The sequence below is a fragment of the Pollicipes pollicipes genome, unplaced genomic scaffold (genome assembly GCF_011947565.3).
Source record: "Pollicipes pollicipes isolate AB1234 unplaced genomic scaffold, Ppol_2.1 Scaffold_6052;HRSCAF=7182_pilon_pilon_pilon, whole genome shotgun sequence".
Taxonomy (NCBI): Eukaryota; Metazoa; Arthropoda; class Thecostraca; order Pollicipedomorpha; family Pollicipedidae; genus Pollicipes; species Pollicipes pollicipes.
In genome coordinates this window covers 21,074,055-21,101,699 of record NW_023596805.1, presented here as the reverse complement: position 1 = coordinate 21,101,699, position 27,645 = coordinate 21,074,055, and the positions used below count along the sequence as shown (strand labels likewise).

General features: G+C 51.2%; 1 protein-coding gene and 1 long non-coding RNA gene across 2 annotated transcripts; both read left to right on the top strand.

The window, feature by feature from the left end:
* The first annotated feature begins 1,648 nt into the window (after positions 1-1,648).
* LOC119104341 (putative uncharacterized protein YER190C-A) lies at positions 1,649-4,678 on the top strand. Its single transcript, XM_037228037.1, has 3 exons — positions 1,649-1,677; positions 3,715-3,795; positions 4,174-4,678. The coding sequence occupies exons 1-3, from the start codon at positions 1,649-1,651 to the stop codon at positions 4,676-4,678; spliced, it is 615 nt and encodes a 204-aa protein (XP_037083932.1).
* A 4,598-nt stretch (positions 4,679-9,276) lies between these two features.
* Positions 9,277-10,874, top strand: LOC119104810 (uncharacterized). The gene is made up of 3 exons (XR_005094988.1): positions 9,277-9,345; positions 9,678-9,691; positions 10,478-10,874. It is a non-coding gene; the product is annotated as an uncharacterized LOC119104810 (long non-coding RNA).
* The last annotated feature ends 16,771 nt before the right edge of the window (positions 10,875-27,645 follow it).

Here is a 27,645-nt window from a genome sequence, read left to right as displayed (position 1 = left end):
GGCTTCCGTTCCTGTCATGCGCGCCAGCCGTGATCGCGCTTGGCGCCGCAGCCGAGCGACGCTACGTCACTTATGAGTCAGCCAATCACCAGCGACGTACACGACAGTGTGGCATTTACGGAGGCCAGGCATTATCGATTTGCTCAAAACACAGCAAAAACATACCCATATCTCGCAAATTGCGCAAGGAATGAGTATGTACGTGTTTGATGTTGCTTGGTCACGTGGTTTCGTAAACACTGGTATGAAAAGCTTGAGGCTCTTTTTGGGAAACATCGACATTTGAGTGCACCTAGTGGGGCGATCAGCTATCCAACGGAGCGAAGGTCTTAACGAATCGCGAAATCCTACTGAGGCTCATCCACGACCTCTTTCTCTTGAGGCTCTACCATTCCGAGTTTAGAAATGGCACGCAGTTGCATTCCCTTCCCCTCCTAGCCGTCGTTTTGCGTTTTGGAAACTGGGGAATCCGGACGAGAGTAAAGGTGTTTGTGAAGCTACGGTTTCTAGATGATGAGTTTTCAGCGGAACTTTGTTCTACCTTTTCATCAACTCATCCAGTAGTTTTGTTGTTCAGCTCATCATGTTGTCCTAGCTATGTCCGGACTCACCATATTTTTCATTGCGGTTTCCCATAATGCCAGCACATAATATGCGTATGTAAAATAGCAAGCACTATTTGCTTATCATATACAATACATCGCTGTCATGTAATTCACATCAGCATCGATTTAGAAACTGGTAGTTGGCGCGGCATGTTGCCCATGATTCGTATCGCTGAGGGATGCATTCCATTGATGAAATAAGGCAGGCGGGAGCGGGAATAGACATCAGCGCAATCTTGAAAAAAATCTTGAAATATTTTCATACTCGTTGACAAAAAAAACAGCAGTCACACATGAACATGCCATCAAGAACGTCTGTAAACTTTGTCAAGCAAGGCTGGTGGTTCGCAGGGGAGTCAAGACAATCCAAGGAAACATTAACCGCTAATGACCCAAGGATGCTCGGCTGACTTCCAAAAAGTCTGTGCATGCGACCCGACGCGCTGCTTCACACGAACAGCGCTCCTTTCACCCGCCCACGCGCTTTTGCTGGCCTTGATCTTCCGTTGTGCCGGCGCCCTTGTCGAAGGAGGGAAAACAGCCTCATCCAGTCGCCGCCTCCGCGCCTTCCGCTCTGACGTCACGCACCGGACGCCAGTCTGCAAGCGTCGTGTTGGGTTACGCTAACTGCAGGCGGACGTGTGCTGGCGACCCCGTGATTGCTCTGTGCCACGGGGCAGTTAGAACGCATTGGCTTCTGTATTGCGCTGAGCGGTGTTGGCAAAACTGTACAAGGCAGCTGCACTCACGAAGTCAAAAAAGCGTCTGCGAATATTTACTGCAAATATTTCGTGATGCCCGTGGTCGGCACACAGCGGCATAGCCAGCCTCACCTGAACCCCCCCCCCCCCCCCCCCCTATGTTAGAGCAAACAGACCCGAGCCTCGGTGCCAACGGTACGTCTCGGATCGTGCGGGGACGTTCGATGCAGGGCACGCATCCTACCGCCTGCCGGGTCTGTCGTCAGCCTGTACACGTCCGTTTACACGTCGGCAAGGGAAAAACGCGATGCGACGCTTCCATGTCCTTGCTCTCGCACGACAATGGTTCAGAAGGCCAACGACGAGCCCCAGTGCGGATTTCGAAAAAAAACAAGCTGGCTTACGAGCACGCGCCTAGGATTGCTGCGTCTGTAACGGAATCCCTGCACTCCGGACAACAGAGCTCTACACACAGACCCATACATGCCCACGCACGCGCATGCGTACACACACCCACACGCGCATACACGCGCACGCGCACACACACGCACACACACACACACACACACACACACACACACACATATATATATATATATATATATATATATATATATATATATATAACGTTCAAGGGCTTGTAAAAGCGTACGTATACGAATCTAGGCTCTCGTAAACCAACAGTCATCTCATACCTTAAATAGAGTTTGGTCCATGCCGGCATACAGAAAAAAACGCGTGCAAATATTTGCATTAATGTGGAAAAATTAAAAGTTTGATTTGAAACGGTAAACACAACACACATGAGCAAAATGGTCTCTTTTTAGGCTGATACTCAAAATTTTAGTATGATCCGAGCTCGGTTGGAAATTTTTTGAAAGTCCGTGCCAATCGTGGTCCGCATGTATGGTGATTTGCACAGCTGGTCCAATCAGTTCTACATACGGAACACAAGTTTCCATTATGTGTAAACAACGCTAATCAGTCAACCCATGATCCGGTCAAAAGCTGCAACTTTATCTGCTGTGTTCCAGTCCAAATTCCGTACATTAACAGCTGACGGACCCGCTTGACCTTGACCTAGATTGACCTCAGTGGGGCGCCCCGCTGTTCGATCTCGGGCCAGATGCGTCATACAAAGCCCCGGTCGGCGGCGTCACGGCTTCCACAGCGTCACGTCGCGCGCCGTGACACTGCCGGCACGCGCCGCCGACGCACTCATCTCCAGAGCGGCGTGCTCCAGTGCCGGGCACGTCTGAACACAGTGCTCCCTCTCACGAGAGGGCGCACCGTTTGCCACCCTGAGCACGGTGCTCGCCGTCACCAGGCGCTGGCTCTGAAGACGGTGCTCTGGCCTCCGTCTGAACCAGGACCCATGGGAGCTCCGCACGGTGGCTTAGGACAAGGTGCTGCTGCATGGTCAGGCGTGGGTGCGCTCGGCGTGTTATAACACGCATCGCAGCACAAGAGCACCCAATGATGCCATCAAGCCCCGCTGCCTGAAGTTCTGAGAACAAGCTTTCGGGGCCATTCGCAGCCGAGTCCCGTTCACAACTTCGCAAGAGACCCAAAACGGCTTGCAACACTTCCGTCCCCCTGTCATTAGCACAATTAGCATCCGGGCTATGGGGCTGGTGATTACAGCACGCGACACCGGGATAGGCGAGTGAGTGACGAAACGGCACACGGCGGGCCGACATAGCGGCTGAACGACGGGTCTTCCGCGTGAACGTGCCCTGCATATATCAAAGCCGGAGACAATCAGAACAAGTGCTCAACAAAAACGTGGCATGCGCAAGCTCTCACTGGACGTTTGCTTCCGGTCTCTGGATAAAAAGAGGCAGCGCCCCCCCCCCCCCCCTTCCTCCCCACTCCCCGTAGCCGCCTGGACACATCGCCCCGATTAGTTCACTGGGTCTGCTCGGCGTGCGTTGTGAAGGGGGAGGCTCCGACTGGCTGCGTCTTTCGCCGGGGACCTGTGAGTCTCCTCGAGTCATATATCACGGCCGTCCCGCGGTCATGAGAACTACCCCGGGCAGGCGAGCTCAGCCTGCCCGGGGCGGGCGAAGGGCAGGCGGCGGGGCAGTGTGCGCGCCGCCCCGCGCCGTCCACGTCGATCCGGTTCGCAGTGATTGGGGCGCCGGGAATGGCACACGAGGTGGGAGGCGATGCCAGAAATATTTTGAAAAACATAGCGTCATTACAGGGGACACACAGCTGGCTCATTACAAGATGGACCTAAGCAGCCTCCAGGGTGTTTTCCAAAGCGGGCAGTGGCCGTCAAAAGTACGACCCGTCCGTTTGGGCAGTAATGTCCAGCAGCACACATGCCGCCTCCAGAGCCGCGTTGAACCGCAGCTCCTCGCCTGGATTAGGCGGGCTCTCGCGCATCCTACCGGCCTCGCCAGCTGCAGCGGCCTCGCCTGGATCAAGCGGGGTCTCGCGCAGCCTACCGGCCTCACCAGCCACAGCGGCCTCGCCTGGATCAGGCGGGCTCTCACGCGGCCTACCGGCCTCGCCAGCCACAGCGTTACCCGTGTGATTGCTGTTGTGATCGGCGGCGAAGCAGCTCGACAAAACAGGAAGCTCGGCGTCGCACCGCGCGCTGTTTGGCGGCTGGAGTCCGGTCGGCGCGGAGCGGAGTCCGGTCGGCGCGGAACAGAGTCGGGCGCCGCAGAGGTCGGGTGGTGACCTGGCGGGGTCGGTCTGGACATTGGTGCCGGTCTGGACACTGACGTCGGTCTGGACACTGACGTCGGTCTGGACACTGACGTCGGTCTGGACATTGGTGCCGGTCTGGACACTGACGTCGGTCTGGACACTGACGTCGGTCTGGACACTGACGTCGGTCTGGACACTGACGTCAGTCTGGACACTGACGTCGGTCTGCACACTGACGTCGGTCTGGACACTGACGTCGGTCTGGACATTGGTGCCGGTCTGGACACTGACGTCGGTCTGGACACTGACGTCGGTCTGGACACTGACGTCGGTCTGGACACTGACGTCGGTCTGGACATTGGTGCCGGTCTGGACACTGACGTCGGTCTGGACTCTGGCGTCGGTCTGGACATTGGTGCCGGTCTGGACACTGACGTCGGTCTGGACTCTGGCGTCGGTCTGGACATTGGTGCCGGTCTGGACACTGACGTCGGTCTGGACACTGACGTCGGTCTGGACATTGGTGCCGGTCTGGACACTGACGTCGGTCTGGACACTGACGTCGGTCTGGACATTGGTGCCGGTCTGGACACTGACGTCGGTCTGGACACTGACGTCGGTCTGGACATTGGTGCCGGTCTGGACACTGACGTCGGTCTGGACACTGACGTCGGTCTGGACTCTGGCGTCGGCGGACAACGGGTCGGGTAATCATGCAGATGTCGACTAGATGAGCTTGCCTTCCTCAGGAGCTGGGCCGGTGCGTTGTGCAAGCCGCACAGCAGCCGTAAACAGCGGTAGGCGGTAAGCGGTAGGCGGTAAGCGGTAGGAGGAAGTTGTCGTTGCCGAGCTCTGCCACGGTGCTCGCGAACCCAGGGACTGGCGACCCCGGCATATTGGGATGTTCTTGATATGCACATCGATGGCAAAGTAGGAAATGTCGCAGCTAGCGACTCCTGAATGAGATGGTACGATGAGCCCAACTGTCTTCAAAGCAAATTTGGTATGCGTTGATTGACTGTATTCCCTGATCTGATAACTATTCTATTCATGTTGACTCAATGGACATATATGGTATGCATTTTTTGAAAGGTAAAGCTACGCAACGTGCGTGCTCTCTGTGAGCCTGGCAGGGTACGACTCAAAATAATCGTGTCGATCAAAATCAATATTTCGCATTCCAGTACCGTGCTGTCCTAGCCAAAGCATCGCAAACCGTAACGAGGTTCCTACCTTGCGCCGCCAGCTGTTCTGACCAGACGGTGGCTCGATGGCAAACTGCTGCCATTTCTTGCTGACTTCTGCGCTTGGGTATGGAGGGGGGGGGGGGGGGGAGCAGCCGGGGCGAATGAACCCACCCGTTTGACCCAGAGCGGGGCAAGCCAGCCGTCGGCTGCGCTCCGGCCGGGTCACACGGGGTCACGGGGGTCACGTGACGCCGAGCCAGGCCTGAGAACGGCGCGGATCCAACGGGCCGGGCCGGTCACGTGACCGCGGCGCAGGCGAGCCTGGCGTGCCACGTGACGGGGCGGGTCTGCTGCCGGTGGACGGTGGAGAGCGTGGGAGGGTGGGGAGGGGGAGCTGTCGGGTGGAGCCCGCACGGGTCACCAATGCGGTCTGGCCACCAAGTGGCGATTCTGGCACGCGGCAGGTGCCTGGCCAGCCCGAAGTTCATCTTTCCAAACGTCTTATTGTGAGCGGATGGAATGCTGCCAGTTGGTTATCACAAGCAGAGTGGTGGCTGTGTCTGCTGTTGGCTCTAAACGAGAGGGCACGAACCAAGTTAAGAAGAATTCGTGTGCTCTACTGTGGCCGACCGGCATAATGTCTGGAGAAGCTGGTGTTATACCGGTAGCGCAGGAGGAATATAAGAAAATGCAACGTAATTGCAGTGACGGACACAGTTGTCTGCATTGGCAACATCGATACAGAAAACCTCACTTTTTAGCCGCCCTGGACTCAGAGACAGGTTACCGTGGCCGCCGTGGTTATATCCAATAGGGTTTAAGAGGTCTTTTGAGCCACCAGGAGCCGCTCCAATGAAAATACCACAACAGGCTATCTCATATCAGCTTTGATCAAATACTTTTCTTCGCTGCCCTTCGAGGGCTTGTGCCTTCCGTCCCTGATGATCGTGTCACGACATTAATGCTACGGCAAAAACTTCTACTGGCAGGAGTGCTACGATATTAGCCACACGTGACATTACTTCTATAGCAGTAACTTTTACACAGACTCTATTTCATTTATACGCGACTGAACTTCTACTGCAGAAACTTGTACAGACTCCACTTATACGCGGCATTACTTCTACTGCAAGGACTTCGACACCACGCGATTGCTGCCCGACAAACTGTGTGCTTCAAAAACTTATACACATCTTAATGCCAACTGAAAAAATTACACAGTCTTTACTTATACCCCAAAGTGCTTATATTGCAAAAAGTCATGCATGAAATGAGTGCTACACAACAGAACTTATGCCGCAAAAACTTATACCCGCCATTGCTTGTGCAGCAAAGATGTACGCAGTCCTTACTTATACGCGACATTACTTCTACCGTAAAAACTCATACACGACGTGGAACTTCACGACACAGATTACGTTGCAAAAACACTTACCAGCCATTATGTTTACAGCAAAGCCTTATACAAGTCTTTACTTAGACGTGATGTTACTTCTGCTGCAAATGGTCAAATGTGGCATTGGTGGTGCGCAAGAAAACTGGAAAATTAATGAAAAGTTTATGCCCTAAAAAACTTGCGTCTGTCATTATGTCTACTGTAGAAACTTTACCTTGTCTTCACCTATGAGCGACATTATTTCTTCGGCCCATAGCTATATGCGATATTTGTGCAATACGATACAGAACATAATCTACAAATTATAACACTGCTTGTACCACAGATTAAGCCTAACAAATTCCGAAGGGATTGGACACGTGGGAACATTTGGCTGTGTGCAATCACACTACAACGTTCTTTTTCAAGGTCACAACGCATTATTGTTCCTGCAATTATTCCGATATGATGAAAGTAGCTCACTTATAACTATCAGCATAATTTTAAGTGGAAAGGGCTGTTGTAAACAGCAAAATTAGTCTATTTGGCAAGCATGCCCTTCAATGCGTCGTTGTTTCATTGCGTTATTGTACTTTGAACAACACTGATTGCGAACCAAATGTCGACTGTTTGTCTAAAAATATTGCTCACGAACGCCAGGTATAAACGACTTGACCATTGTTTCTTTCTCGGCATTGATCGCCTCATGGTTTGACGAACGACATGATATTTGAATGGCCTTATTCTGACGTAATGGATACCAAGGTGACCTTGAAATACACTACCCGAAAAGTCTGCATATTTTCGCGGGCATAAAGCCCAGAAAATAGAGTGCATTAGGTTTTAAAAAGGGCAGGGCTTTGACCTGCACCGAATGGTCGTAAAATGGTTATTTCACTTAAAAATCCTATACTTTTGCAATAAAAATGGTGACAGTTTTGTATTACTTAAGCATAAGTTTTATCATGCAGCACTAACGTTGCGTATACATATTTGCAGTAGAAGAGATGTGGGCAACCAATAATTATGTGTTTTGCAGTGCAAGTAATGGCAGGCATAACCTTTTGAAGCATCAGGTTGGTCGTACCGCCCTTATGCCGCGTATAAGTATTCGCGAGTATTTGCAGTAAAGGTAACGACGTGTGCAAGCATTGACTTAACGTGTTTCCAGATGAAATAATGACCGATATTTACTATTCACTATCTGTTCTAGGGCCTTGGCCCAAACGGCCGACCAAACCTGTTGACAGATCCACGCCCCGAGCCTGTGACACCGATTGACATGAAATCTTCATCATTCGATGCCGCTTCGTCAATAGCCTATCCTTTTCAGAATGTGGTGGCCTTGGATCAGGTCAAAAGTAACCAATAATACAGAAACCGGAAAAATAGGTTTGCAGGAAACCCATTCTTCGCGCCTAACGCACCGATCACCATAAAACTTTCACCAATCGATGCGCCATAGTCAATATCCTATTCAGTCCAGAACATGGAAACCTTTGACCAGACCCAAAGTCACCGTGGTCTGGAAAGGATGGGATATCGACTATGGCACATCAATTGGTGAAGATTTTAGGATGATTGATGCCATAGGCTCCGAACATGGGTTTACCTGCAAACCTATTTCGTTTGTTTTTGTCTTTTTGGTGACCTTTGACCCGACCTAAGGTCGTAGGTCAAGATATGCTAGCTTATTGCTATTGCAAGAAGAACTGCAATCCCATGTTAAGCTGTCAACAAATCTGACTTGATCGCTGCAGCAGGCTAGTACCGCCTAATGGAAATAATGTTACCTACATGTGGTTCCATTTGGCTTGCACCTGACAGGCGCATGTGGTTCCTACATGTGGTTCCACTTGGCTTGCACCTAACAGGCGCAGATTGCCAAAGGTCAAGGTCATTGTAGTGAAGTCCACACTGTATGCTATATAACTAATGGGTTGGGGTCAGCATCTGAAATTTGGTTTTGGTTCTTAGGGAAGAGATCAAAAATTCTCAAATCATGGCTTGTAGTGAGGACAAAACAACCCAGGTGAATTTGCACTGTATTCACAACTGGCACTAAAGGGCATTCTTTGGCAACAGATGACAGTTAACACCATGCTCTAGCTGGTCTCAGTGATTGCCAAAATCATTAAATTGGCTGCCTGCAATTCTTAAATACTCTGGCTTTCTAAGTAAGTGCTTCCTTCCTAAGTCTATGCTCACGCCTGCTGTATTTTTTTAAGCAATCGAGCTGATAAAAGTCGTTGATATTGACATTCTATAGTAGAGGTGTGAGTCTCAATTAAGGCTGATAGAAGCCAACGCTTAAAATGTTGTGCATCTGTTGAACAATTCGCCGGGGCACGTTAAAGTAAATTATTATTTAAGCGTCATGCAAGCCACATTAATATAAATAGGAGCATCTGGGGCATAGTAGCTAGTGTATCCATCTTCTAGCCAGGGTACTATCCTACTTATCTAAGGGACAGATTCTGGGGCAATGTGATACCCACCTAGGCTTTTGCTGAGCTAGATATACTTGATTTGGGACCAGGGGTGTAGTTTTCTATTTAGCTGGATGGGATGCGTACCCCTTGTTGCGTGCACAACGGTTGCGTCTGGGTGCTACGAAGATGGCACCCGAACAGGGAAGATAGATGGTGCAGCGACAAGGACTACCGGCAAGTGGCGCCGCCCCGCTGCGCGGCCGTTAGTGTAGATAAGTGAGCCCTTTTGCTTCGAGGTCAGATGGCGTGGCGAGTGACGCGAGGTCTGACGTGCGCCACTGAAGTCCGCCTGTTTCGTCAACGGCGATAGAAGGAACAACTTTGGTAAGAGAGCTGTATTTAACTTGTTATCGAACTTTTCTGTCTTCTCAGTATAACATTCGTGGCATAAAAGATGTGGAATTCATGCAAGCAAATCTATATCGGGTCAGCCTTAGTGAGACCTATTTGAGATGTCGTTAAAGTGCTTAGATGTGCGTGGCGCTAGCATAGTTCGTCTAGTTTGAGATGTATCGTGATAATTTAGTATTTGGTGTGTTAATTCAGTACAAGTCATATATGACGATAACTCTGCTGTCACTTCCAGATGTGCTGTGTTCTGGCTTCGTATGCGAGCGTACTTATTTAACTGGATGACAGTATTGTGTTTGTTTCAGAAAAAGAAAAGCAAGTATGTGAGAGAAAATACAAATGTTTCAAAGTCCTTTTTCCGCCATCGATGACACCGTTCCTGGGTCATAGGTGCATGGTAGAATATGCCAGCCTTATAGCTGAGACCTGAGAGAGCTGAGTGGTAATAGGTCACAGAACAGGTATTGTTCGCTGCACCGCATTTTGTAGGTTGAAGCTACAAACCTGCTACTGGGCATTTGTATCCATTTTTCATGCTATTGTGTGTGTGTGTGTGTGTGTGTGTGTGTGTGTGTGTGTGTGTGTTGTGTGTGTTTGTGTGTGTATTGTGTGTGTTGTGTGTGTGTGTGTGTGTGTGTGTGTGTGTGTGTGTGTGTGTGTGTGTGTGTGTGTGTGTGTGTGTGTGTGTGTGTGCGTGTGGGGATATGCGTGTGCGCGCGCGTGTGTGCATGTGCATGTGCACGTGCATTTGTGCATTTGTGAAGCAGCAAACACAATACTGCTGATACTGAACTAAACTTTGCCAAATCTCAGCCAGCTAGCTCAGCTAGCTATCTGTTTTTCTCTTTCCTTTTCTCTTCCTTTTTTCCACTCTTTCCCTTTCTTTCTTTGCCTCCCTACTTCTCTCCATTTCTCTCTCTTTTGGTCTTTTTTCTCTCTTCTCTCTTTTTTTCTTTCTTTCTGCACGTGTGTGTACGCATGTATGTACGCATGTATGTATGCATGACGTGTTGATCTGAGGGACGGTGCGCAACAGTAGTAGTCAGAGGTGTCCAGCAATCTATTTAATTCGTTAGCTATTATTTCACGTGTTCTCTCCCTTCAGATCGGATGTGATCAACCCTTCGGGACAATCAACCCAGGTCACCAAGCAGACCCGCCCTGCCAGAATGGCCGCCGCAGAAGAGATCATACGTGATGTGTGCACCACTGGAGCACTTACAACTGTCTACGTGAGAGGCAACTTCGCCGCCAGCAGCAGGGCACCTCCTGACGAGGAGGACGACGATGACGGTGGAAGCCGTCGCCACTCTTTTAATTTTAGGGATGAGGCGCAGGCGCCTTCCCCCCGCCTGCTTGGCGAGACTTGGGAACGTTCCAACCTGATGGAGAAGGTTCGCCCTCTCACCTGCCTCACCTGCCAGCAGGTGAGTCAGGCGTGGGATGAGTGTGTAAAGCACGCGCTCAGCTCTGGCCACGGCCTGGAGGCCCGCTGCCGACTCTGCCGGCTGCCAGCCGTCCGGTTTAGCCGCCAGGGAAGGAGGCGCACGTGGCACAGCTGCTACGTGTCGGACAAGCTTGCGCGGGTCGACTTCAGCAAGGAACCGGCGCGGTTGGAGGGTGAGGCGGTGACGACTCCGCAACAGCGGCTGCTGTGCTGTTACGAATGTAACACGAAGCGCAAGCGGTTACAACTGGCGCGGCTCTTATGCCCCTTGGGGCGGTACACAAAACTGGCGCAGCTCTTACGCCACTTGATTGACGCGCCCCACGGGGTGCAGCGCCACTGCACAACGTGTCTGTTCCCCGTATTCGCGTACACGCTGAACGCCGAGTATCGGGAGTTGCATGTGTGCGTCAGTGGGACCCAGTGGCTGCAGGAGCACGAGGCCGCGTTCCTCCTACGTGACGGTGACACACCGAGACAAGATCCAGTCGATGCCGCCACAGGCACGGCCTCGGATTAACTGAGGGCAGCTATAGTTACAACAGAGTCGACACCGACGAGGTTTGCCCGGTGGGAGCAGAGCCGCGGACATGTCGGCACGCTGATGGCCGATGCGAAAGATGCCAGCAATGGCATGGGCGAAACCCATGGGCACTGCGATGCGGCGTGGCTGGACGCCTCCCAAGCTGTGCTTCAGTAGTTTAGATGAAGAAAGACCACCAATCTAACCGTCCACGGCGTCTGCGCCTGCCAAACAAGTCATGAACGGCGAGAACAAGACGCATGACACGGTGACCTGAGCTCCAGGAAATGACCATTTCACAATCCAGAGCAACCTCGGAATCATAGAGCTATACAGAAATCGGACCAATGAATTAAATGAGCCAGTGATGGAGTCAGACAACTTTGCCACCATGCGTCACCACGGCCGGAACATTTTCGGCTCGCTAGGACAACGCAGTCTTGCGGAAGTGTGCCAGTATGGTTTATTCACGCAAAACTCATGTATAGTGTCTCGCGCAAAGCCCACGCCTGTAGTTTTCTCGCAAGTGCGCGCAGAAGATTATTTGTGAAGCATGATGTGAACCGCGTTAGGGTTGATTTTAAGCGCTATTAGGCAAGTCTGTCGATTGAAAAAGCTGACGCAAACTGCTTCAACGAGGCGTCGAAGCAGCCGAGCGAGTCCAATGCTTGTGTGCTGAAGATTACGCGGATGACGATATCAGTGGTTGTGTGGGCAGCATGCTTAGACTTGGACCTCTGTCAGATTGCAAACAACGACAATTCCGATCGAGGATTATGGTGTTTGACGACCCGAAGGATCGGACCGGACACCACCCGATAGCAGAAAGCCCCCCTGCTGGCTCGTGCGTTCATTGGTCCATATTCAGCTATCTCAGGAGGGTTCACGGAAGATAGTCCTACAATCTCACACTGGCTCTTAAAGTGAATATTTCACGGTTGAAGATATGAAAAAAACAAGATATGATCAAACAAGCTCACATATAACGTTTGGCATGTTTTTCAAGTGGAAGACTGTTATAGAGAGCACAGTTCTCTGTATATGCTCCTTAGTGCGTCATGGTTTGATTACGATAATTTAGACAGAATCGTTCTGTCTAGAGAAGTATTTTCCACTCAAAAGTTTTACCTGTCGTTATAAGTGAGCTGGTTTCATCACATCTGATGCTTGCTTCCATATTTTAAAATATGAAACATTGCCTTTAACAAATGAACAGCGTGACCGCACTAACATGATAATATTTCATCTCTCTTGTCACCAGTTCAGCAATATTTCACCACGCACCGGGGATGGTGGGATTTGCGTGGAAGTTCCTATGCAACTAACTAAATATGAACAACCACAAAGGCTCGAACAGCGTAACTCAAATTGTAATGCAGCTAACATCCCAGATACGACACTTGGCAGGCTGCGGATGCGGTTAGTGAATAAGTCGTCAAACGAAATGTGATATAGAACCTACAAATACAAGCAGTTCTCACTACGCACACATGCAGAACGCGCACATAAGAACCAAAAGCGTCGAGAACATCGCAGAAGACGGTAAATGGTCAGTCCGAACCAGTCATTGACTGGCCACGCCCATGCACCACTAGCATCAAACAACTTCTCTGCCCTGCAAAACCTTGTGCGGGTGTCACCCCGACATCCCCCACCCCTCACCCCCAAACCTTGGGTGGGTGTCTATGACGTCATCAGCCAGTGAAGAGCTTCATCTATCGCCCAGTGACGCCTCGTACTGATCGGTGATTCTGGCAGTGCCGGCCTCCGGCCACCTCCCTGCGACCTCTCGTTCACCCGGACGCGGTAGGGAGGATACCTGGCCGGCGGACATCTTGTGCACCGTGTACATGTGGCGGCGCAAGTTGCGCACCATGCTGCACACACGGCCACACACGGGGCACGTGCTCAGGCCCTGGTGCTTCTGCATGTGGAACACCAGCGAGCACTGTTTGGTGTACCAGCGACTGCAGATGCTGCACTGGTATTGGGCCGTACCTGCCGGGAGGAGGTGAAGTGTTACGTTGCGCACGTGCCGAGAGAGTTGAAGCGCCTCAGGCAAGGTTACTGGGTGACGTCATGTTGCCATCACACAACAGCATCTACCGAGAGAATTGCCACTGCGGTATGTACAAACCTTGAAAAGAGCTAGGACACGGCAATAAGCTCAGGGCTATCTGGCAATTATGAGATCTTGTCTGAGGAAGACAAAACCAACAAATGGCATAGCCTACTCTCTTCATCTACCATGCTGGCTCATGCCACGAATACAAATATTTGCGTTTTCATCTTAGTTGTAACAATAGCCCGGAGCTGTAGCCAGACCCGCACACGGCGCTAATCGCGGTGGCTTTTCTCTTGCTCTCACTGCACATTTGAAAGTCCACGCTTACGAGCCAACCATGCAGAGATATGAACAAATTGTGTTTTTTATATCCACCCTCATGAAGTCCGTTCAACTACAGATATTGCAGCTATTAAGTCAAACTGTTAGACAAAACTGTCTTCAAGTGTGCATCAGCGAGGACGGGAAGCACATTTGGGCATGACTGCGTTAAACAGTATATATCAATGCTTTGTTTATTTTTGGGGTCTTTGGATCAAAGATTTGTTAGTCCTTACATGATTAGTTCTATTAATCCTTCAAGCCTTTAGTACTTGCAATTTGCTGTTAAGAAGTTGTTTTATGTTTAGCATGATTAGCAATGAACGTAACGTTTGGATATCAGTGAAACCTCGCTTGACACAACTTGCGGTAAGAACAACTCGTAACTGAAAAATATAGATAGGTCTTCCGCTACCGCCGGCAAGGTGGCCTGGTAGCGGATGGTCATCAAAGCCTACACAACGGATTCTATATGCCCCGTAGTGCTCGCTTAATCCTGAAATTGAAAAAAGAGATTACAAAAAAGAGATCACAATTGATATCGATCACAGTGGCCTACTAACCGACCACGACGGAGTCGTTGATTGCATGAAGCCTTGCAAAGGAGAACGCACCTGTGCTCTTGACACTTATTCGACCAACTGACCAACGATCATTCACCGCTACGGCGCGAGGGTAACGGGGTGCCTCGGGGAGTCACACACGAACTGTATGGTGCGCCGCATCTTGTTGAATATTCAGGAATGAAGGCGTAACCCATCGCTGGCTTCGAATAGGTGTCCGTCTGTAAACGTGCCGGCATAGAGTTGGCCGGCGGCGGCTCCATGGGTTGTTGGCAGCCTCTATCAGAGGTCTAGTTTTCTGTAGAGTCGGGCAACGCGGTGTCCATCTAGAGCACTCTCCCCCCCAACCCCCCAAAGTTGGGTTCCAGCCCTTACTTGAAGAAGAAAGTAGACCACGTCCGCGGAAAGTGTCGTTTGTAGACGTGTTTTAGGGGCTGGCTGCCTCATTTTTCAGAGGTCGGCCCTTCCTCTCCCAACTCATCTTGCGAAACTTCACCTCTGGAGCACCTCTGCTGAGAAACTGGAAAGTCATCGCCCGCATCAGGGCTTTTCCATCAGCGTCATCTCCGCTGACAACGTGGCTGCCGAACCTGATTCATTTTAACGCCCTACCCCCGTCCACCGTCGTCCACCGTCCACCGAGCGTACCACCATCAAGCGGGCGTGCCGTCGGCAAACGGGCGTGCCGTCGACAAACGGGCAGGCCGTCGACAAGTGGGCGTGCCGTCGACAAACGGGCGTGCCGTCATCAAACGTGCGTGCCGCCATCAACGGACGTGCCGTCGACAAACGGGCGGGCCGTCGACAAATGGGCGTGCTGTCGTCAAATGGGCGTGCCGTCGCCCTAGCTGGCTCACGTGTGACCGTGCAATAGACATTAACTGGAGCGTACCGGGCGCTACCCGCCCGGTACTGTGCGCAAGTACGATGATTTCACTTCGAGGGTAATTACGCGGGCAACAAGGCACAGTGGGCGGCGTAGCACTGTGCGCAAGTGCGAGGCGAGCGCCACCTGCCAGATATAGAGGGCGCCGGAGAGTGAACACTACTGGCGGCACATTTGTTACCAAATTGCAAAAGCCATTGACCCTGAGAGCCTTCTTTGACTAGAATCGTGAGGCAAATATCCATGCAAGTGTAGCCCATACCCATTAAGAGCGATCTTTTATTTCACGCGCTGTTCAGAAACCCAAGCTTGTTATGCATACGCAAGCAGTTGGGTCGACCTGGCGTTGGTGTTTTACACGTTGCTATCTAGTGAGATCTCTGGCAATCGCATGGTAAGAACCGAACTCTTTGGTTGGTGCGCACAATCTACATGCTCCTGTAGAGCTCTGTTCTAAAAAAACACGATTCAGCAGTAAACCTGTTTGAGTTTACAGGTGACGATGTTCCCTCGGTGCGTCTCAGCTTTGCTGTTTTTTTCCAGCGAGTCCTGGTAGGATACGTCCCTGCCTTCTGAGGAGTTGTTCATTTGTCCCGAGAAGACAGTTTACCTAACATCTAACCGCAGCCTCATGGAGAGTGATGACCTACGCGAATGGAAACAGCCAAAAAAAGTCAACAATCTCCATGTAAGCAAAGAATTGCGATATGATCCACCGAACTGCAAACCAATAAGCCTTGCATCTTTTCAGTGTAAGCGGATGGTGTGAATAGTGTTAGCCGCTTGTTTTGGGTTCGTAGCAGTCCGCAATATTCTCTAAAAAAATGACTGGGTTCTCGTGCAGGTCTTCTGTACTCTTTGGTAAAATTCAGAACAATGGTATCCATGAGCGCCTTTTTCTGTAGACTAGGCATTTGATAGTGACGTCACACAAGGCTTTAAGCTGTGCCCAGTCCATTTCTTAATTTGCATTAACTATGCTGCGGATCCTCTGTCTTGCAAGTACAGTATTTCTGTTGATAACCCGAAAACCTTTACGGGAATGTGTGATTTCGTTCGTGCCATTCACCCAGCGAACCATGGTGTTGTCCAATACCAGCTCGACAAGCACAGTCTGCAGCAGCACTGCCTAGCCATGAGGTCCTCACGCGGACCACACAAATTATGTGTACTTCGCTCTGAATGCAGGAACCATAATCCCCAAGCCCGACCTAGCGCAATAGCATTAAACCTCTGTGTGTATTTAGAACCCAGCCAGACTTAGACATAACGGTGGGTGACAGCCTCAAGTTTCACGGTTATGTACAGAAAAAGCACACCAGACTGGGGATCTCTGAAATTCACTGCCTGTCGCTCACGTGAGTTTATGGTGTAGTTCACGGTCATAAGCATTCGATCAGTTACAAATATTGCTTTTCTGTCTGGAAGAATGATTCAAGTTAAAGACAGACACTCCTTCGAATCATCTCAGGGAAGGTGGACGAAGAAGATTGAAAGCTTGGAAGACCTTGGCTATGAATCAAGACTCAGGTCTCTAGGTCTGCTTTCAGTGCTGAGAAGACTGCTGAGAACAAATTTGATTAAACACTGGAAGAACTAAACGGCAAAAGAACCACCGATCCAAATGAATTTCATGCAAGGCTCCTTGTGGGCTGTGAAGTCCTCGTCACAAGCTTTGTCACAGGATAACTCAGCCAGCGACGAGCATGAAGCTCCTCAGGTACCCGTGAGTTGACGAACAAAGTATCTTGTCTTGTTTTGTTGGCATGTCTTCAAAAATGTCTCCTTTTAATATGTTTTTTTTTCCATTCTGGAGCGAAGCCGCTCTACCTTACATCTTGTTCGCTTATTCCTTCCTACCATCAGGAGGCCCCGCCCCCCCCCCCCCCTTCCGCTACAAATTGCATTCAAGCTGGAGTTGTGTAGTTAGAAGCGCTCTGTTGCAGCTATCCTTTTTCGCACATCCCAGGCATATCAATCAATGAAAATTAGTTACTGCTGTCCGGCTGATTGTGCATTGCTTAATTCTCAAAGGCCATGCTTTAGAAACTTCATAAAGATTTTACAGAACAACAGCTGTATCAGGGGTAGTGCAACGGAATCTGGGATGGGGAAGGTGGTAAAGATTTTATGAAGGGCCCCCGAACCGATGGGCTCCTATACTTCAGTACAGACGCGCAGGCAGGGTCTTGAAAAGGTAGGGGCACGGAGTTGACAAAGGGCCCCCTGATAATGAAAGCCCCAAGAAATGAAATAAATACCGGATATGGCTTATTTGATAATAGGACAGCTTTTTTATATTGTTCATTTTTACGTTCTGTAAGTGGATTAAAGGCCAGAATCTACCCCGAGATCAATTCTACCTGAATTTTTCAGCCGTTCAACAGAAGAAATCACGCGTTAAACTACCGCGTGAAAGAAATCGCCGGCACTCTTCGTTTGACAATGGTCCAGTGTAGCCTGTCTAAACTGACAGGACTCATAAGCTTTGTCGGAATCTTTGTCTGGGCCGTACATAGTTATTAAGGGCCCTGCGAAAGTAGATCGAAACGGATCAACGATTTGTATTACCATGTCTAAGCCATATTTGTCTGGAAATGTTCAACATCCAGTCGAATTGATAAGTGATACAAATAATTTAATGTGGTTGTGAGCATGCGCGCTCGCAAATCTTGGCAAAGAACTTCGACACCAGGCGTTGCAGTCTCCGTAAGCTACGCAGTGTTGGTCTCGTGGCTAATGCTAATGCTTTTCACAGAAGTACCTTTGAATGCTTTGGGACTTCAACAGTACGTTTAGAAGGCAGCCAGACGTATGTTTCACTCGTGCGATTTTTATATTGATGCAATGAACGTATTAGATTTTATAGCACAACGAAGTAGTGCTGAATTCTGGTGGTAGAACTGGAGGACTAAAGGAAAAAGTTATATTTTTCGTGTTTATGTAGCTGTTAATCTGTCCAGAGAATGACCTCAAAGCTGTAAAAAACGCCCAGCCTTATCTTTGAACGGTGTGAGTTAATTTTCTAAGATATCCAGAAGTTTTCTTCCAGGAAGATTGCTCTCGCGCGCACGGCGCCCGCCTGGTGTTACTTGCAGTGGCCAATGCCGTTCGATTTTACGTAAACCGCAACCCAGGCAATCGCTGCTCTTGCTCCCGAACCCCCTCGAACACCGCTCCAGGCCGACTCCAGCCACTTGACGCCACATGACCTATGTTAGGCACTGTGGCTCTCGATGGATACAGGAGCCCCTCATTGTGCCAGGGACCCCAAGCATTGCAAATCGCGGGTCCCAGCCTCGTTCCTGCTTGGGAAATAGGTATCAGGTGCCAAATGGGCATGGAACTGACTGTTTGGCTCCATTTCGAGGCCCTATATAATAGGGATAGAGAGCCCTATTAAAGGAGACCTAAAAGAGGCCCTCTGACTGACATTTTAGGTCACGGCACTACGGGCGGGGGACGAGTCCCACTGCAATCGGGCCCGTGATCCTTGGTCCCGAGGGGCCCTCTGGCCCCTCTTCAGACCTCCTCAGACAAAATCCGTGACCGACTAGAGACCCACTAGCCGAGATATGACCCCCTGCCTTGCACTGTGGGTCCCTGTCCGAGAAAGGGGTCCAACCAATCTTTCAGGGATCCAGACTAGCGCAAATTGTGGCCCCAGTCTTGCCCCTGTTTGCAAAATGGCTCTCCAGGGTTCGGACTGACAGGGAGCCAACTGTTTGGTGTTCGTGGTCTCTGGTCGAGTTACACACCCGCACTGTCTCAGTGGTCTTCAAATGGTACAAAAGGACCTCTGACTGATATTTCAGGTCACGACCCTACGGGCCGCGATACTGGCGTGACCTCCAGTCAGTCTTTATGCCCTCCAACCGAGTCTTTGATAGTCTGTTCCGCTGGGCCACTTGGGCCCTCTTTGGGCTCATCCAACACTGGCCTCGGGACCCCTTGCGAGTACAGGACCCTCCTTTATGCGCTGTGAGCCCCTGACAGGTGCAGGGGCACCGACCAGCGTAAATCACTGGCGCCGGCTGATTGGGAAGTGAGCTCTCAGGCCTATACCGATATGAAGCGGACTGTGCGGCACTGATGGTGCCTGACCGACATATAGACCCCTATCGACTCAGGGTGCCCTTGATCGGTGCAAAGGGCCGTACAATTGTCATTTGACCGTCATTTGACTGTCATTTGGCTGTCATTTCATGTCATTTGACTGTCATTTCATGTCATTTGACTGTCATTTGACTGTCATTTCATGCCATTTGACTGTCATTTGTGGATCTGTCCCCGCAGCCCGGGGCCTCTGAATAAGGCTCCTGACAGCCCACCGTGCTCTAAGATCCTCCATTCGAGCCCCTAATCGCCGGATCCGGTGGGTCCTCCGGGCTCTTCGGGCCTCTCACAAGCACTGCCTCTGGCCGACTTGGGGCCCTTTGCCAACATAGGGCCCCCGTTAGGCGCTGTGGGCTCCGACCAATGTAAATTGCTGGCCGCCACTGTGGTGCATCCACGAAAGCACTATCAGTGCAGACGCAATCATTTCATCAGCTTAGTGATTGTTTTCCCCACACGAACACGTGTAATCAGGCTGATGTGTCTCTCCATTCTCAGTTCCTCTACTTCCTAACCAAGTACAGCAATCAGTCATCCGAAGAAACCCTTACCAGGTGAGTGAAACAGGTGCTGAACTGAACCACGTCTCTGACATTGGGCGGGAGCGACCAGGATTGCGGCCTCAGGCTGTAGGCTGGGGGCGACTGTCCTCAGAACGCTTTTTTGAATACTGGCAAAACCGAACGAGACAAAGCCCAATTTTTAACAAATTTGAGGTATATGAGGCATAAGTGTGGAGCCGGGGGGGGACAGGTCCTACCGGTCAGAGACAGCGGAACCGGCCGATGATCGCAGCCGACGAAGGAAATCGGCGGGATTTATCTTAAGCCTTGTATTAAGAGTTAAACAAACCTCATGCAACATCATTGTCATAAAGCCGAAATTCAAAAATTCGCCACCAGGTCACCAGGTCTGCTTGAAAGACGTGTACTCCACGTCTTTTAATGAATTCGCGAAGCAATATAGCTTTGCAGGCCGATCATCACGCGCAGTTCCCTTAAAATGTGGTGCACAGGGCATTTTATGTGATATATATATATATATATATATATATATATATATATATATATATATATATATATATGTGTGTGTGTGTGTGTGTGTGTGTGTGTGTGTGTGTGTGTGTAGCCTTGGTGCGTTAAACGTGATCCTCCATGCTGATGCAATGCTTTAGAGAACATCTGATGGATAGTCTCGCTCCTATCGTTCGCTGGTTCATTGAACTTGCGAGAGCAGAATGTCAGCAGCCTTGTCTACACGTGTGCGCTTTGTGAAATCATAAGACGCGTGCATAATCAAACGGAATCTTACTGCGGACAAGTAAACAAAGTCGCGATCCGTATTATCGAACATGGGTTATAGCTCAAAACCTCCATTTTTTGTTTGACAGTGGAATTGTCGATCGCTGTAGCGGCGCCCGCGGCGTCGTCAGCCGCTTCAGCGCCGCACGCCATCCGATGTAGCAGCGCCACGTCTTGTCAGCCGCCGAAGGAGCATGGCCACTTCAAGCAGCATTGCCTGCCACAAGAACTGTAGCAGTAGGGGCAGGGCGGCCCCATGATGCTTGGCAGACAGCCACGGCCGGGGACGAGTAGGCCCGGCCTTCCCTGCGTGGTGCAGGTGTCCGGGCGAACTGCGGAGCTCAGCTCTGTTTTGGGAGCGAAGCGGCGAGCTGCAGCGGCCTGCCGACGGAAGCCGCACGTCAGCACCAAACTGGCGTGGGTCACCAGGTCAGCGCCCAACTCGCGTGGGTCACCGGGTCAGCGCCGAAATAGCGTGGGTCACCGGGTCAGCGCCCAACTGGCGTGGGTCACCAGGTCAGCCCCGAACTGGCGTGGGTCACCAGGTCAGCGCTCAACTGGCGTGAGTCACCAGGTCAGCACCCAACTCGCGTGGGTCACCGGGTCAGCGCCGAACTGGCGTGGGTCACCAGGTTAGCGCCCAACTGGCGAGGGTCACCAGGTCAGCACCCAACTCGCGTGGGTCACTGGGTCAGCGGCGAATTGGCGCGGGTCACCAGGTCAACGCTGAACTGGCGTGGGTCATCAGGTTAGCGCCGAATTGGCGTGGGTCACCGGGTCAAAAACACGCGTTTGTGGACTCGTCTGCCGTGTCGCATTAAAAACCTTGTCTGTCATTTCAACATGTTTCGTTCACGACGAGCACTGACAAGACTGACGGACAGTGAAAGAACGCCGTTTGAACGTTAAAAAACAACAGGCGGGATCGTGTTGTTCATCGCCATGTGATTCGTCGACGCAATGAATTACTACAACCATTGACGCACCAATGACTTGGCGAGTCATTCAACACGTAGAGGACAGCAGAGTTTGCACACCACAGGGACAAAAATACAGCTCGGATTTGTACGCCATGTTACGAGTCCGACCAACTATAACGCTTGTATGCAGACGCACAGCGGTTCTCTCACCGGTGTAAGCAGGAAGCACATCACGCAGACGACAACGCTGAACACACTTTTCAGGAGCATGGTTCTGAGGCGCCGGCTGTGCCCGCGTCAATCAGTCAACAGGAGCGCGGCGGACGGATGGCGTGGACCTGCAGCCGTGATACCTGCTCTCCTCCGCTGTCTCCTGTCTCAGCCGTTCCTTGTGGCGTGCCGTGTTCGGGTACGGCTCAGGTCGGAGCTGTCAGTCTTCGGATGGCCTCTTGACTTCCGATGTGTGTCATCTGCCTCAGTCACCAGATTTGACGTCCTCTTTAGTGCCGATCTGACCCCAAGCTCTAAGACATTCCGCTCCCCTCGCGCTAGCTTTGTCCTCTTTGTGGACTTACTCGGCCTCCCCAAGCGACTGAAATGGACTCGTCCACAGTCGTCACCCGCAGTCAGTCCTCTTGTCACGGTCCCACTAGCACAGCGCCACCATCAACACTCACACAAGTCCCACTGCAAGACCTTATAGCGCCGGCACTCGCACCTGCTGCGTAACTGCGCAACAGAAAACCGGTCTGACGTGGGGGGGGGGGGGGGGTCATCCGTCTGTTGTATCTCTTCTTCAAATGCGTTGTGGAATCTTGTTGCCACTGCTGGAAGTTGTATTGTTGACGTCCAATTTACGCATGTGCGATGCAAACTCGAATGGAATGTGGAAGCGGCCTGCAGCTGATTTAGCAGCAGCTGCGGCCAGCTGATTTAGTCCGGGTCTGGTTCAAAATGCAGATTTAATGACTATTTCTTACTGAAAACAGACGGTGATTGACATGAAGCTGGTTACAATATCAGGGTCGAGATCTGCCTCTAGTTCCGTGATTGTTTAGTGCAACCGGCTCCTTCCTGAAGATCAGGTCATTTAAGAGGGGTCAAATATTTGATCTATTGGGGCCGAACAACATTTGCCGGCAGACGACTGATCTTTCTTTAATTAATCGCTAGTATCATTAACTTAGATTGTTTAAGTTATTACAAATTTTACTGAAAGGCTACGCAATGAGTTTAAGCGTTTGGCAGTTACCAGTCCGTGAGTGTGAATGGTTCGCAATGTAGTAGTTTAAAGTTTCCATATTACCAATTAGTCATTGTTTTGAGGCTATGGTATTGAGCTTATGCAAAAAGTGATTTGGATGCCGAAATTATGTGTTATTTTTCTACAAACAAAGATCTGCTGTTTCACAGTGAGACTGCAACGGCACTGACTTGGGTCAAATGATATTGCTGACAATGATAGAGTGTGTGGTCGAGCTACCGTTATCATTACTATGCTCACGAGCTTTTGATCTATCAACAGCTCTGTTGGTGTATTGAACTAAATTTATGTTTAAGATCAATGGCAGGAGTTCAGGTTACGGTTTTCCGAGCCATGTTATGTGCGTCACTACAGCATGGGGAACACGGCCTGGAGCCGAGGGTGGGCCCCTGCTGCAGTTCCCACCTGACACTGCGTCGGTGTGCTTTGCTTCAAGGGAATGTTTCACGTTTGAAGATGCTGAAGCGAGCGTCAAACATGATGTAATGAGCTCGGTTATAACTATTGGTTTCCTTTCGAGTTGAAAAGTAAGCAAACTCTCCGTTTGCTAAATATGCTTCTCAACATATCCTTGTTTGATTGCGTCATCGTACCTTGTACAACACCGATTGAGAGCCAATTGACGGCGGTTATATCTGGAAGTCGTGCTCACGAACGCGAGATATGAACGAGTCGACAACTATATTTTTATTAGCCTTGATCGCCGCATGCCTAAAGAAAAGGCAAGATTTGAATGTCGTTGTTTTGGCGTCATGGACTCCTGGGTGACCTCGAAAGAGTCACTCGAAATAGTCGGCACATCTTCGCAGGCGTGTACCTGAGAAACTAGAGGGGGTTGGGTCTTAAGAAGGGCAGAGATATGAAGTGCACCGAATGATCTTCAGGATTAATATTTCAGTCCAAAACTCCACATAAATTTGGAACAATCCCTTTCAAGCATTGGTGAACGACTTACCGCGTATTTAGATATTAACAGGGCTGCTGGGAGGATACTGACATCCTAATAGGTAGTGTGTCGGTCCAAAAACACTTAGCTAACGTTTACATTGGTTGCGCGCCAGCCACAAACTTGAAAAGCAGAGGTGGTGTTCCCTCAAAACTACGGGAGGAAAACACATCAGTCACAAAACGCAAGGAAAAGGAACAGCACTGCGACACCAACACAGGGCAAACCTAACATTCATCGACTTGTGCCACTGCCCATTGATAATCACATTTCATCCCGGCTTGTCCGGGATAAGATGTATGAGTCCTTACATATTTTGAGCGGGTTTGTGTCCTCGGCAGCGTTATTTCGTACTTAGCTAGCACCGGAGTGAGTCATGACTCCTAACCCTAAGCTCTTGTTTTTTGTATGGTCCCGTTGGCCTCCCGGGGCGGTTAACAGTTGGATGTGTTTAAGCTTGGGCGTCGGATGGGTTGGATTGGGCGTCGGCTGGGGTGGATCGGGCGTCGGCTGGGGCTTGATGTCCTCCAGTTTTACTCGAAGCTCCCCGTCCCTACGGGCGGGCGGTTGTCCACACGAGCGCCCCCCCCCCCCCCCCCCCCCCCCCCCCCTCCCCCTGGGATCGGACCGGGCCGGGCAGCGCCGGAATATGGGCCTGCTGGCGCCCGGGCGGAACGGCTGGCCCGGTGGCTCGGTCGATGATGCGTCGGCCCGCCTGGGCCGCCGCAGGTTGAAGCTGTAAACTGTCGTGTAGCGACCGGGTGGGGGACTCCGACGAAGCTGTTATTTTCCTCTCCCGCAAATGTGGAACTCTCATTTTAGCAGACGCAGCATCGTTTCGCATGTCACGTGCGGGTGGTATACCAGTCGGTGGGTCGGTATTCGGGGTGGACCTGTGTGGGTCACAGGTGGTGGACCCAGGGGGTGGTGTACCGACTCACCTTATTTCTGTATGAGAGGCTTAGTCGGTCTCGTCTGGATTGTTGCCTGTCATACATATTGCATTAAAACAATCGCGTTGGCCTATAATGACTACTCCCAACTTTTATTTTCTGACCCCGTGTGTCAAGCTTTCAGCATTCAATTTTTAACAAAGGCGGTTCTAGCACAGGTTTTTGAAAGGCAAGGCTGTCCATTTTCACACTTTACTACAGGCGCCAAATAACGTAAAATTTATCGAATGAACTCACTTTGTGGGGCGTTTTGCAGTGTAGTGACTCGTAAGATTGGTGTGCATGGCACACGTGGCACAATGTAACGATATAAGTTGAAGAAGCGGTTCCAGGATGAGGAAGATGTGGGATGTTATCACTGCACATGGTAACATAGTTCCTGATTAGTTGTTTATACTGCCTCGATTAGAAGCGATGCTAGACATACCTGGCAATGACAGGGGCGGTTTCAGTGCGCCAAAACTGGGGGAAATGCGTTTTCCGGATCAAGCCACCTGATGATTCAGGTTTGCGTATCTATTTAGTGCATGCGTCCTGGGCAATAATATGTTTTGTGTTGATCGTAGGCGAATCCAGGATAGCTGGCTCCACTTACACCCGTGGATCCAGCTATCCTACGGTGTAGAATCCAGCAAATGCTGGATTTCACTAATGCACCTACGTCCACGTTACACCCACGATCCGACAGCAGCACCACCTACCTTTCATTAGGCGAGGTTGTAAACGTGGCTCTTTCGGGGGAAGGTTTGGGGTTCAGGGTTAGGGTTCGGGGTTGATAACACCCAATAGTTCAAATCTCATGTCAACATTCGCATTGTTGAAGTCCTTCGCGATCATTACCGAATGTTCATCAACTCTGACCTGTGGTTTATGTTCATGACCCATGATGTTCAAAATGCATACCGTTCATTAGGGGCGTAGCCAGGGTCTTGGCACGGGTAGGGCAGCAAACTTGGTACAAGACCCTAGGCGCAATGACCCCCGGAAAGTACGGGCTTTGGCCAACTTCATTTTGAGTGACCCCATTTTTTCGGTTCTGCCACGAGGCTCATTCAATGAGGAACCACATGGATTAGATGCTACGAACACTTTCTGGAGAGTTGGCTCCACAGGTAAAACGCCGGGGACTTTTTAATCACTTTTCCCGTCCACTGAATGAAGGCCTTTTCAGGGTCCAGGGACTTATAGGCAACCGTCCGTACACTGGGACCCGCTCAGCTCCCCGGTACTGGATTTCTCTGGTCGATCTAGAGGCCCTCAGGGCGCCATATCATGGGGACACCGCAGGGGGGCACATGTGTCTCCTCCCTGATGCAGAAGGTACGCTGACTGGAACAGTTGGCCCTAAATCTATCCAGAATATCTCCCTGATGCAAAAGGATCCCCTACAAGCACAGAAGTCCAATTATTGCCACAGGGACCCCTGCACGGCTCATCGAATCCCTGGCCAACACGGCGCGGAGGAACCCTGTTCGTTTCTGGGTGGCGTCCGGTGCGGGTTGTTTCGTTTTCCTTAAAACGGGCGCTATCATTTTCAATTGTTTTTGTTGCAGTATCTTATTTCCGTTTCAGGAGACACGTCTCTCTTCGTTGTAAGAAGGATCCAAACAACTCAGGAGACTCTCTGACATTATCTTACTTCCGTTTCAGGAGACACATCTCCCTTCGTTGTAAGAGGGATCCAAACAACTCAGGAGACCCTGTGACATTCGGCGTCCCGTCCCGAGCAACTTCTCACCGATTAAGTCCCTGGTCGAGTCGGTGCGCCGTGCTGCCACGGGATCCCGTTAGGCCCTGCGGGCTCCGTTGACCGCACAGGGACCCTTCATTTTGAGGTGTCCCTGAGCGTGAGACATGCCTTCATCGGCTCAGGAGTCCCGACCAATACAAGTGGTCTTCTGACGGAGACTCGCGAGTCCCGTCCTTCCCCTGCTTGGGAGTGTGCTGTAGAGGTGATCTCGGACAAACGTGGGAAAGGGCATCATCCCAGGGAACCCCGATCGGTGCAAGCAGCCTTCAAACATTGGAGGGCCACGGCCCATAGGGCCGGAGCTCCCTCAGAACGACCTCCGGCCAGCTCTTTGAGCCCTCCCATCTGACCTTGGCTTGTTGGCGCCCGCGGGGCCGGGCCCCCTCGGGTCCCGCGAGGCCGGAGGTCCCCTGGGGTCCCGCGGGGCCGGGGCCCCCTCAGGTCCCGCGAGGCCGGAGGCCCCTTCAGGTCTTAAGGGGGTGTGCCCTCTGCGCCCCTCTCCTGCCTACGCCCATGCTGTGATGCGTGCTGTTGTGTTCGAGTGTCGTTTGCTCGTGACTTATGCGTCCTGTAATTTGTATGTTTGCGCCTTTTGGCATGCACATTCATTCTTTTAAGTTGTATTTTACCTGTTTTGATAGGCTAGAATAACCATCGGTGTCATGTGGATCGCCCTATCAGTATCTTAGCCTTAATGCCCATTACCTGTATAATTCGACATCTACTAGATGGTGTTGGGTGGAGAGGAACTAATCGCAAAACCGTTCCCTCCCACGTGAAAGTCCAACCGCCGAACCCGCCGCCAGTGCCAGGAAGCCTGGGTGGACTACCTCATCCCGACCACCCTCTTACCAGCCATAAGCGTCCGCGCAGTGGGTGGGTTGACGCACAGCGTGACGTCAGCGGACGTGCAGCTGCGTGCCGAGAGCCGTGCCGACGGAGGTCACACCCGCCAGGCCATCGGTGGTGGCGCCGCGCAACAGTTCCAGCGTTAGGAAGACCGGACGTGGTCGCAGCGCCCCCCCCCCCCCCCTTCCTTGCATACAGCGTTGGCGACGCATTGCTATCGAACGGAGCAGCGGCGAGAACGGAAGCCGCGCCGCCGGACGGCGCCACCCTGGTGCCGGCTCCAGGGGCGGCGCCGTGGGCGCGCGCAGACGACAGACAGCTGGCACGCGTCAGTGGGGGGGGGGGGGGGGAATCAGTGCAAGCGTCGGC

Excerpts from the sequence above, each read along its gene's own strand:
- LOC119104341 (XM_037228037.1), top strand. The coding sequence starts at position 1,649 with ATGGTTCAGAAGGCCAACGACGAGCCCCA. Across the intron at positions 1,678-3,714 it reads AAGGCCAACGACGAGCCCCA|CTGCAGCGGCCTCGCCTGGA; the intron begins GTGCGGATTTCG and ends CGGCCTCGCCAG. Across the intron at positions 3,796-4,173 it reads AGCGGCCTCGCCTGGATCAG|TCTGGACACTGACGTCGGTC; the intron begins GCGGGCTCTCAC and ends CACTGACGTCAG.